Source organism: Chiloscyllium plagiosum, unplaced genomic scaffold, assembly GCF_037043375.1.
Source record: "Chiloscyllium plagiosum isolate Xiang-an unplaced genomic scaffold, Cpla_swu_hap1 HiC_scaffold_20, whole genome shotgun sequence".
NCBI lineage: Eukaryota > Metazoa > Chordata > Chondrichthyes > Orectolobiformes > Hemiscylliidae > Chiloscyllium > Chiloscyllium plagiosum.
The window spans coordinates 54,838,453-54,850,873 of NW_028270158.1; the positions used below are offsets into that span (position 1 = coordinate 54,838,453).

The 12,421-nt window shown below is 41.0% G+C and overlaps 1 protein-coding gene across 4 annotated transcripts in view; it reads left to right on the forward strand.

Moving 5' to 3' along the window:
• The first annotated feature begins 828 nt into the window (after positions 1-828).
• b9d1 (B9 domain containing 1) overlaps positions 829-12,421 on the forward strand; it is a 39,147-nt gene continuing 27,554 nt past the window's right edge. The window contains exons 1-2 of one of the 4 annotated variants that reach the window (XM_087997959.1): positions 829-978; positions 7,682-7,750. In XM_087997959.1, the coding sequence (XP_087854085.1) occupies positions 916-978; positions 7,682-7,750 (132 nt within the window). In that variant the 5' untranslated portion in view covers positions 829-915. The remainder of the gene's footprint in view (positions 979-7,681; positions 7,751-12,421) is intronic. The other 3 variants (XM_043711237.2, XM_087997960.1, XM_043711236.2) reach the window with 3 other exon arrangements.

Genomic DNA, 12,421 nt, shown 5'->3' on the forward strand with positions numbered 1-12,421 from the left:
AGGGGTGACCTTATAGAGTTTATAAAATCATGAGGGACATGGATAGGATAAATAGACAAGGTCTTTTCCCTGAGGTGGCAAGTCCAGTAATAGAGGGCATAAGTTTAGGGTGAGAGGGGAAAGTTATAAAAGAGACCTAAGGGGCAACTGTTTCATGCAGAGGGTGGTGCGTGTGTGGAATGAGCTGCCAGAGGAAGTGGTGGAGGCTGGTACAATTGCAACATTTAAAATGCATCTGGATGGGTATATGAATAGGAAGGGTTTGGAGGGATATGGGCTGGGTGCTAGCAAGTGGGACTAGATTGGGTTGGGATATCTGGTTGGCATGGATGAGTTGGACTGAAGGGTCTATTTCCGTGCTGTACATCTCTCTGACTCTATGACTCTAAATTTTTGCCATAAGAAACAAATGCTGAAAATAAGAATGTACAGTACAAATTTGTTGAGTTTATTGATTAATCTTTAACTGTTGTTCAAACAGTAAAACAACCCACCAAACAAATTTACAAGACAACTTTGACTTTATTGCTTGATGATGATAAAGACTCAAGCTCAAGAGCAGCATTTCTATCTTGGATACTGCAAGGAAACCTGTCATGGTGTTGTGTGATTTTTAACTTTGTACACCCCAGTCCAACACCGGCATCTCCAAAGCAAGGAAATAAGTACTTGTTTCACCAGAGAAGTTATCTTCGTTGGCACAAGGTGGTGATAATTCATTTGAAGAATTTAGTAAATGCCACAAATTTTTAGTAATTATTGACCTTAATTTTTCTTGATAGGTCCAGATTGCAGCATGTACGTTTGGAAAATTAGGATACAGGTTCCAACATTGGGGCTGGAACCCAGCAGCTGTCAATCAGATTGGCGCGCAGGCGCGGAGACGGCGAGGCCGGGAGTTGGTGATTGAGGAATATGCTGTCCGGGAAACCGTCAGTCTTCCTTTTAATGGTCAACGGGCAGATCGAAAGTGCTGATGTAAGTATTATTTTATTTAATGATGGAGGGACGTTATTTTCTGGCCTTTGGCCGGTATGATGTAGTTTCTGTCCTGAAACTCACTCTGGACGTGAATGGGCCTCGGGCCTGGTGGCGACCATCCCCTAGGCAACCAGCCTACAGTCAGCGGCTCTTTATAATCCGTCTGGCTAGTCCCACAAAGTGTCTTTCATGAATTGCCAATTTCAATTAACGTCCATTCGTTACTTTGTGAACAGTAACTAACCTACAGTTTTGCTATAATAAATGCTATACAGAGTTCAAGAGCCTCCCTCAGGGTAAGGGGGAAGCAAAAGAATTAGAAGTTCGAACCATTTAGTGTTGTACTTGGTGTATCTGCCAAGTAATTTTTTTTGGTCCTAGGAATAACATCTTAACTGCCACGTTTCATCATCAATGCACTCACAATTAGACGGTCTACGTTCCCCTATCAACCTGCTCTTGCAGACCTGGTTCCCAGTTAAGTCATTAAATAAAAGAAAAATAATGCAAATTTTGGGATTTCTCTCGCCACCTAGACTACCAGATGTGCTGAGTTTATTCAGAGTTTTCTGTTTTTATCCCACTTAAACAACACCTTGTTTTCAATCCATCCATATCGGGTCTTGCCCTGTGTCAGTAATTTCTTCCAGTCCCACAGCTCTCGTCTCATAGCTACACTACTGTCATTCTGGTATCTTGAGCATGCCTTATTTTAATAACGTCATCACTGGTCATGTATTCAACTGTGTAAGCCCTTAGCTTTGGAATACCCTCCCCATTTTGCCTTTCTTCCTTTTAAAGTCTCCAGGCGAACAAACTTTTGTTCACCTGCCTTGATATCTCCTTATGTGAACTGATCAAATTTTGCTTCATACTTGGGATGTTTTGTTACATTAATGTTGCTTTATAAATAGGTTTATAGGTTATTAAGTGCAGGTTTTTAAATATTCATTCATGGGATGTGGACATTACTGGTTGGGCCAGCATTTTTTGCCCAACCCTAGATGCCCATGAGAAGGTGGTGATGAGGTGCCTTCGTAGAATCCCTACAGTGTGGAAGCAGGCCATTTGTCAACCCTATCTCTGTAATCCTGCATTTCCTTTCACTAATTCACCTAACCTACACATCCTGGGACTCTATGGGCAATTTAACATGGCCAATCCACCTAACCTGCACATCTTTGGACTGTGGGAGGAAACTGGAGCACCCAGAGGAAACCCACACAGATATGGGAGAATGTGTAAACACCACACAGACAGTCGCCTGAAGCTGGAATGATACTCATGTCCCAGGAACTGTGAGGCAGCAATGCTAGCCACTGTGCTGCCCTTCTTGAACAGCTGCAGTCCATGTGCAGTAGATAGACTCCCAATGCCTTTATGGAGGCAGTTCCAGAATTTGACCTTGCAACAATAAAGGAACAGTGATAAGTTGCCAAGTATGAATGTTGAGTGGCTTGGAGGGAACTTGCAATGGTAGTATTCCCATGTATCTACTGCCCTTAGCCTACTAAATGATCGTTGTTGTGAGTTTGCGAGGTGCTACCTAAGGAGCTGTGGTGAATCAAGTGGGCTGCTTTGTCTTGGCTGCTCTCAAGTCTCTTGAGCATTGTTGGATCTGTTCAAATATGTTGATGGTCATAGGTTGTTCTCTGCTGCCTCAGTCACTCTCTCAATTTTTTGATGTGGAGGTGCTGGTGTTGGACAGGGGTGGACACCTGACAAAGGAGCAGCGCTCCGAAAGCTTGTGATTTCAAATAAAGCTGTTGGACTATAACCTAGTGTTGTGTGATTTCTGACTCAATATTTTGATGTGTGTTTGCGTGCCGACAGCAGGACAGATACGCATTCACATTTTGTGGTGAATTGTGTGCTCTCTGTGCTACTGCTGTGACTTATGTGAGGAATAAGAGAATGGTCAAAGAAAGAGTAGGGATAGCATAGGGAATTTGTGTGTGGAGTCTGAGGAGGTAGGGGAAGCCCTAAATGAGTTTTTTGCTCTGTCTTTACGAAAGAAACGAACTTTCTAGTGAATAAAACTTTTGAAGAGCAGGTGTGCATGCTGGAATGGATAGAGATTGAGGAAGCTGATGTGCTGAAAATTTTGTCAAACATTAAGATTGACAAGTCGCCAGGCCCGGACCAGATTTGTCCTCGGCTGCTTTGGGTAACGAGAATTGCAATTGCTTCACCACTTGCGAAGATCTTTGCATCCTCGCTCTCCACTGGAGTCGTACCTGAGGACTGGAGAGAGACAAATGTAATTCCTCTCTTCAAGAAAGGAAATAGGGAAATCCCTGGCAATTACAGACCAGTAAGTCTCACGTCTGTCGTCTGCAAGATGTTAGAAAGGATTCTGAGGGATAGGATTTATGACCATCTGGAAGAGCATGGCTTGATTAAATGCAGTCAACACGGCTTTGTGAGGGGCAGATCATGCCTCACAAATCTTATCGAGTTCTTTGAGGATGTGACTAGAAAAGTTGATGAGGGTCGAGCAGTGGATGTGGTGTATATGGACTTCAGCAAGGCATTTGATAAGGTTCCCCATGGTAGGCTCATTTAGAAGGTCAGGAGGAATGGGATACAGGGGAACTTAGCTGTCTGGATACAGAATTGGCTGGCCAAAAGAAGACAGCGAGTGGTAGTAGAAGGAAAATATTCTGCCTGGAAGTCTGTGTTGAGTGGTGTTCCACAGGGCTCTTTCCTTGGGCCTCTACTGTTTGTCATTTTTATTAATGACTTGGATGAGGGGATTGGAGGATGGGTCAGCAAGTTTGCAGACGACACAAAGGTTGGAGGTGTCGTTGACAGTATAGAGGGCTGTTGTAGGCTGCAGCGGGACATTGACAGGATGCAGAGATGGGCTGACAGGTGTCAGATGGAGTTCAACCTGTATAAATGAGAGGTGATGCATTTTGGAAGGTCGAATTTGAAAGCTGAGTACAGGATTAAGGATAGGATTCTTGGCAGTGTGGAGGAACAGTGTGCAGGTACATAGATCCCTTAAAATGGCCACCCAAGTGGACAGGGTTGTTAAGAAAGCATATGGTGTTTTGGCTTTCATTAACAGGGGGATTGAGTTTAAGAGTCGTGAGATCTTGTTGCAGCTCTATAAAACTTTGGTTAGACCACACTTGGAATACTGCGTCCAGTTCTGGTTGCCCTATTATAGGAAAGATGTGGATGCTTTGGAGAGGGTTCAGAGAAGGTTACCAGGATGCTGCCTGGACTGGAGGGCTTATCTTATGAAGAGAGGTTGACTGAGCTCGGACTTTTTTCATTGGAGAAAAGGAGGAGGAGAGGGGACCTAATTGATGTATACAAGATAATGAGAGGCATAGATAGAGTCGATAGCTAGAGACTATTTCCCAGGGCAGAAATGACTAACACGAGGGGTCAACCAGTTTTAATCTGGTTGGAGAAAAGTATAGAGGGGATGTCAGAGGTGGGTTCTTTACACAGAGAGTTGTGAGAGCATGGAATGCGTTGCCAGCAGCAGTTGTGGAAGCAAGGTCATTGGGGACATTTAAGAGACTACTGGACATGCATATGGTCACAGAAATTTGAGGGTGCATACATGAGGATCAGTGGTCGGCACAACATCGTGGGCTGAAGGGCCTGTTCTGTGCTGTACTGTTCTATGTTCTATGTTCTAAATGGAGTACAACATGGATCAGTACTTGGGCTCTAGCTGTTCACAAAATATGTCAATGATTTGGAGTTGGGAACCAAATGTCGAATTTTGTGAATGGTACAAAGCAAAGTGAAATGTGTGTTGTGAGACAGCAGTTACAGGAGAATTTGGCTTAGTTAATAGACAAGAACGTAGTAGGTATAAGATAATGTGGAAAAATGTGAGGTTATGCATTTTAGAGGAGAAACTGATGTGGATTGTATTTCTTAAGAGGCAGTATACTTACCTCCTTGTTGATAAGTAATTGAAGGGTAAAATGCAGGTTCAGTAAGCTATTCGAAAGGCTAAAAGAATGTTAGCCTTTATTGCAAGAATATTTGAATACAGGAGTAATTGACTCAATAGTATCAGTACTTAGTTAGACTGCATCTGGAGTACAGTGTAGATTTGGATTCCTTATCTCAGGAAAGATATTATTGCCATTGAGGGAGTGCAGTAAATGTTCACTCGACCTGTTCTTGGATTGGCGAGATTGTCCTATGAGGAGAGCTTGGGCAAACTGGTTCTGTATTCTCCAGAATTTCAAAGAGTGACAGGTAATCTCATTGAAATTTACAAAACATTTGAAGGAACAGACGGGTTGGTGCAGGCAAGATGTTTCCGTGACTGGGGAAACTATGAGGCAGCATCCAAGGACAGGTCGAGTGAACATTTACTGCACTCCCTCAATGCCTGAAATTGCATTTCAGGCATAAGCCCTTCATTAGGAATGGGGGATCTCCAGCATCTGCGGTCCTCAATTTCTCATGAAACTAAGAGGACAGTTTAATGATGAGGCAAGGATGGGGTTCCACTTAGGTCTGGGATGAGAGTTGTGAAACTTTGGAATTCTCTACCATCGAAGGCTGTGGAAGCTTAGTCTTTGAGCATGTTAGAGATTGATAGATTTCTAATTACCAGTAGTGTAGGATTATGGGTATAGGGTTGAGTAAAAGACATTGAAGTGTTTGATAATCCATGATTATATGGAATGGAAGGATTGGATTGATAGGCTAAATAGCATTTTTCTGTTTCTTTTAAATGAGAATTCAACCCATACATTACAGTTTTCCAAGTCAGTAGTTTCCCTCCATTAAATGGTTGTTTCGCTTCAAACTATCTATAATTATAAATATAGCACTTGATGTTCATTTGCATGGATCATTTTAATTGACCAGTTTAAGGGGCATATCTGCTCTTGGGTTTATTACTGTTTGGTGCCTGGTACTTGCAGAGAGAGTTTGTGTAGGCAGAGGACTTCCAAACCCCCAACCACTTCCAATCAAGGGCAGTAGACAAGGGCAGTAGATCCGGGAGACACCATCACCTTCAAGTTCCCTTCCAGGCCATTCACTGTCCTAACTTGGAAATATATCATTGTTCCTTCAGTGTGATTGAATCAAAGTCATGGAATTCCCTCCTTAGTGGTAATAAGTGTCTCTATGCAGCATTGGTTCAAGAAGTCAGCTCACCACTACCTTCTCAAAGCCAGCTAAGGAGGGGCAATAAATGCTGGCCCAGCTCATGACTCTCACATCCAATGAGTGAATTTAATAAAAAAAAAGCTGGAGCACATTCCAATTATGTGACTGCCAACAGCTGTTGGCATGAGATTGGTGGAGATTAAAGCAGCAGAAGTAAGGGGACCATTGCAACAATTACTTCAGTTGGAGAGATTAATAGACGAAGGAGAAAATAAGGACTGTAGAAAAATGTGGCACTGAGAAAGCACAACAGATCAGGCAGCATTCAAGGAGCAGGAAAGTCAGTGTTTCGGCTATAAGCCCTTCATCAGGAATCAGATTAATGGATGGGTTGAGTATTGGCAGGGGGTACAACATAAGAATGACTTCTTGGTGGGTGAGTGTGTGTGTGGTGGATACAATGATGTAATTTGTTTAGTGTGCAAAAAGTCAGGAACAGTCATTTGATACATCTTATTGTTTGAAAATTATTCTTTCTGCTAAAAATGAAGATTCACTGGATTTGAATGAACGCTTTTTGGGAGAGCCTTCCAGTTTATGCAAAGAATATTTCAGCAATTATAGATTAAGGAAGAGGTTGGTAACATTGAGTTTTTTTCATGGTCTCACTGCAGTGACCATGCTGTTGTCAAAACTTAGATTCTAAGAAAGAATAGTTATAATGTTGATACGATGTTGAACCCAAGAACAAAATTAGTATTGTTACAAAATGGTTACATTGTTACAAAGGAAGTTAATTCCTTTGATTCAAATGTAAGTTCGGGCCTATGTTTGCCATGTAATTGTTTTTTTAGTTAGTAAGTGCATGTTTAGCACTATGTTTTGAATTCGGAGCAAAGTGCAACTTTCAGCTCAGAAATACAAGTTAAGGTTCTACTGGCCTAAACATCGACTTACGGGATCAAGCAGGCAATATGTAATGTGTTGCCACAAATGTGCATGGGAGTTTAAGACACCTTAACACAGACCTCACGTCGCTGCAGACCAGCGGAAGTGGGTCCTCCTGCATTAACGCCTATGCTTAATTTATACTCCATGTTTAAGTTGGCCCCTGTTGAAAGCATATTTTGATTCCTCAAATATTGACTGACTACACTGATAAATTCTTAAATGATTGTAGCCAGATTGTAACAAAAGTGATTATTCTTCAAATAATATTGAGCCCTTCAGCTGTAAACTGCTGTTTAAACCCTGGAGAAAATTATTTCTAATTATTGTCTCATTACGTGACAGTGAATAAGTCACAATGCCAGACTTCTAACAAAATTTGTATTTCTATTCCTATATTATGGTTTTGTAACTTTTTCCTGGTTGAGAACTTTGATTCTGTTAAAGTGTTCTATGAGATAAAAATTAAAATCCTGCTTACTGTTAACGGTAGCTATAAAAATACTAATTGTAGATAGTTTGAGTCTTTGCTGATTTCAAAATACTTTAAACTCACTAATATTAAATGAGAAACTTTAAAACTAAGCATAATATCAGCTTTTGGAAAGTTTTGCAATTTTTGTTCAATTTTAATTTGTTTTTTTTCCCCCAGTTTCCAGAGTTTGATGAGCTGTATTGCAAATACTCCTATGTATATGGACATGACTGGGCTCCAACAACAGTGAGTATTGATGTTAGTTTGTTGAGCTCATTGTGGTTACAAACATTTCTCCTATAATTAATAAATGACTGCAAGCTTAGTTACTATGACAATCTGAATTATTTTCCAGTGTGATAAAATTTGAATTCTATTACCTTGGATATTGAGTCATTCTGGAATTACAGCTGCCTTGTAGCATTATTCTTGCATTACAGGAGCTAATTAAAATCATAAGTCCAAATGAAATGTCACTTCAATGGTGATGCAAGCATAATGGTTTCTGTCATTATAAACTAGTGAACTTAATGATTGTGCTATTTTTGTTAATCCAAATATTTAGAATAAGATTATTTCTAAATGAAATAAATTGCTTGAAGATTTGTTTTGGAGCTCCCAAGAAGCTGTTTTTAAGGTTTTTGTTACTAAATAAAACTCTGACCAGAGACTGCACTTCTAACCTAACAATTTAAATATATTGTTAATAAGAGTGCAAGGTAGTGTGCTTTTTGTTGATTTTCAACAGTTTCCATACACCGTGTGTTGTACAAAATGTTCTTTTGTAGAAAATGAATTTTAGAAATGCTGTTTTGAAATAACTGAATGGCTTGAGACACTTTCCTGACATTTTTAGTGACTAAATTTGTTATGTCATTTAACTAATGAGATAGCTTAATGCATTGAGGAGAAAATAACATTCAGAAGCATCATAAATCTACACCCTGCAATGCTGTCACGAGACTTTCAGTAAAGTGAAATGGTTAATGTGTGAAATTTTCGTGCCGTTTCTTTTGGTCTTTAAGAAATAGAAGTATAATAGATTTGTGTGGTAAACCAAAATTTCCTGCGAATCTTGTTTCCATGACAGTGATGCCTATTGAAAATAACTAAATTTTAGATTGGAATTAGAATAAAAAGCTTTCCTTGTAGATCATTTACGTCCTCTCTTCTTGCCTTGTGAAGTCTTTCTTAACTTAATAATTCAGCAATTGCCTCACACACTGAAAGCTTTGAAGGAAATTATATTAATACCTAGCGTTATTATGAACAGAATTGGCACCTCTGTTCTCTCTCTCTCTCAGTTGTTCAATCTTATTGGTATCGTCAATAATAGTCAATGAAGAAATTCCCTACTACTTTTTAAATCATCGATCTTTCAGATACAAGCACAAGTAAACAAAAACATGGAGAAATGTTTTAGGGAAAACAGTTTAAAGCAGAGTGCTGGTTTAAGTCTGGCTCTGTTTGAAAAGTCACCATGAAATTCATCTTTGCATTAGTCTTACACACGGAGATTTCAGGTTTGGCTGTTTGTGATGTAAGTGAACTTGAATTTCACAAATAAATACTTCTTGAAATCAATCATGATGTGAAGGAGTTGTGACAATGTAACGGGGCTATGCCCATGTTATGCTTTGGATTAATTTATTGAAAATTAGTTGTTTTCTCCAGTCATTTGTGCCTTCTAAAATTGCTTGACTAAATGCCTTTAATCCTCTAGAATGTGGTATCAGGTTAATCGTTCGAACAGTCATTTAGGGAAGTCAGGTTTTTAGTTTTATTTCTCCTGCAAAAAAAACAAAATAGATTAGATTAGATTCCCTACAGTGTGGAAACAGGCCCTTCGGCCCAACCAGTCCACACCGACCCTCCGAAGAGTAAACCACCCAGACACTATGGGGCAATTTAGCATGGCCAATCCACCTGACCTGCACATCTTTGGACTGTGGGAGGAAACCAGAGCACCCGGAGGAAACCCACGCAGTCACAGGGAGAACGTGCAAACTCCACACAGACAGTCACCCGAGGCTGGAATCGAACCTGGGACCCTGGTGCTGTGAGGCAGCAGTGCTAACCACTGAGCCACTGTGCTGCCCTTAAATATATTTGTGTTAATTCTGTTAGGTGTGTACCTGTAATCATTCTGAACTTCAACTTACACTTCATGGCTAATTTGACCAGAACTTAACATTGCTCATTTCTACAGCTGTTTGCACCAGTGTGTAGTTTCTTGATTGTGATCTGCTCGTTTGCTGGAAACATGTTCAAAGTGTAGAAATGGGACGTTCACCTGTACCAATTTGCACCAGTGCTAAAATTTGTGTCATGATAAAGATTTCATTGCTGATTTCTTCCATTAGCCTCCACACCAAATGACTTCTCACTTCAGTGATTACAATCTTCATCTCAAATTCTATTATTTTAAAAATAATTATGGAAAAGGGTAGAGCAGATCTAAAAGTTGAAGTTCTAAATTGGAGGAAGGCCAATTTTGACAGTATTATGCGAGAACTTGCAAACGTTGATTGGGGCAGATATTTGCAGGAAAGGGACAGCTGGAAGAAAATGGGAAGTCTTCAAAAATGAGATAACGAGAATCCAGAGACACTATACTCCAGTTAGGGTGATAGACACGACTGGTAGGTGTAGGGAGTGCTGGATGACTTGAGAAATTGAGGTTTTGGTTAAGAAAAAGAAGGAAGCATATGTCAGGTACAGACAGCAGAAATAAGTCTAAAGGCAGTAGGAGTATACTAAGAGGGAAATCAGGAGGGCAAAAAGGGGACATGAGATAGCTTTGGCAAATAGGGTTAAACAGAGTGCAAAGGAATTTTATAAATACATTAAGGACAAAACGGTAACTAGGGAGAGAATAGGACCCTTCAAAGATCAGCAAGGCAGTCTGTCTGTGGAACCACAGGGGATGGGGGAGACACTAAAACTGTATTTTGTACTAGTATTTATTTGGAGAAGGACATGGACGATATCGAATGTGGGGAAATAGATGATGGCATTTTGAAAAATGTCCATATTACAGAAGAGGTGATGCTGGATGTCTTAAAACATGTAAAAGTCAGTAAATCCCCAGGACCTGATCAGGTGTACCCTAGAACCCTGTGGGAAGTAGGGAAGTGATTTTTGGGCCCCTTGCTGAGGTATGTGTACCATTGATAGTCACAGGTGATGTGCCAGAAGACTGGAGGTTGGCTAAAGTGGTGGGTGTTGGAGAGAACCTGAGGGACAGAATTTACATGCATTTGGAAAGGCACAGACAGATTAAGGATAGTCAACATGGCTTTGTGCATGGGAGATCATGTCTCACAAACTTGATTGAGTTTTTTGAAGAAGTAACAAAGAGGATTGATGAGGGCAGAGCGGTGGATGCGATGTGTACGGACTTCAGTAATGTGTTTGACAAGGTTCCTCATGGTAAACTAGTTAGCAAGGTTAGATCTCATAGAATACAGGGAGAACTCGCCATTGGATACAGAACTGACTTGAAGGTAGAAGACAGAGGGTGGTACTGGAGGGTTTTTTTCAGACTGGAGGTCTGTGACCAGTGGAGTGCCACAAGGATTGGTGCTGGGACCACTACTTTTCATCATTTATATGAATGATTTGGATGTGAGCACAAGAGGAATTGTTAGTAAATTTGCAGATGACACCAAAATTGGAGGTGTAGTGGACAGCGAAGAAGGTTGCCTCAGACTACACTGGGATCTTGATCAGATGGGCCAGTGGCAGATGGAGTTTAATTTAGATAAATGCGAGGTGTTGCATTTTGGAAAGGCAAATCAGAGCAGGACTTATACACTTAATGGTAAGGTCCTGGGGAGTGTTGCTGAACAAAGAGACCTTGGAGTACAGGTTCATAGCTCCTTGAAAATTGAGTCACAGGTAGATAGGATAGTGAAGAAAGCATTTAGTATACTTTCTTTCATTGGACAGAGCATCGAGTTGGGAGGTCATGTTGCGGCTTTATAGGATATTGGTTCAGCCACTTTTGGAATAATTGCGTGCAATTCTGGTTCCCCTCCTTTCGGAAAGATGTTTGGAAACTTGTGGAGGAATCGGATTATGGGAGATGTAGAAGTTTGGATCAGTAATGGCTTGTTGAAAGAAGACAGAGGGTGGTGGTTGATGGGAAATGTTCATCCTGGAGTCCAGTTACTAGTGGTGTACCGCAAGGGTCGGTGTTGGGTCCACTGCTGTTCGTCATTTTTATAAACGACCTGGATGAGGGTGGAGAAGGGTGGGTTAGTAAATTTGCAGATGACATTAAGGTCGGTGGAGTTGTGGATAGTGACGAAGGATGTTGTAAGATACAGAAAGGAATAGATAAGCTGCAGAGCTGGGCTGAGAGGTGGCAAATGGAGTTTAATGCGGACAAGTGTGAGATGATTCACTTTGGTCAGAGTAACCGGAATGCAAAGTACTGGGCTAATGGTAAGATTCTTGGTAGTGTAGATGAGCAGAGGGATCTTGGTGTCCAGGTACACAGATCCTTGAAAGTTGCCACCCAGGTTGACAGGGTCGTTAAGAAGGTATACAGTGTTTTAGCTTTTATTAATAGAGGGATCGAGTTCCAGAACCATGAGGTTATGCTACAGCTGTAAAAAACTCTGGTGCGGCCGCACTTGGAGTATTGTGTGTACAGTTCTGGTCACCGTATTATAAGAAGGATGTGTAAGCTGTGGAAAGGGTGCAGAGGACGTTTACTAGGATGTTGCCTGGTATGGAGGGAAGGTCTTACGAGGAAAGGCTGAGGGACTTGAGGCTGTTTTCATTGGAGAGAAGAAGGTTGAAAGGTGACTTAATAGAGACATATAAGATAATCAGAGGGTTAGATAGGGTGGACAGGGAGAGCCTTTTTCCAAGTATGGTGACAGCGAGTACGAGGGGACATAGCTTTAA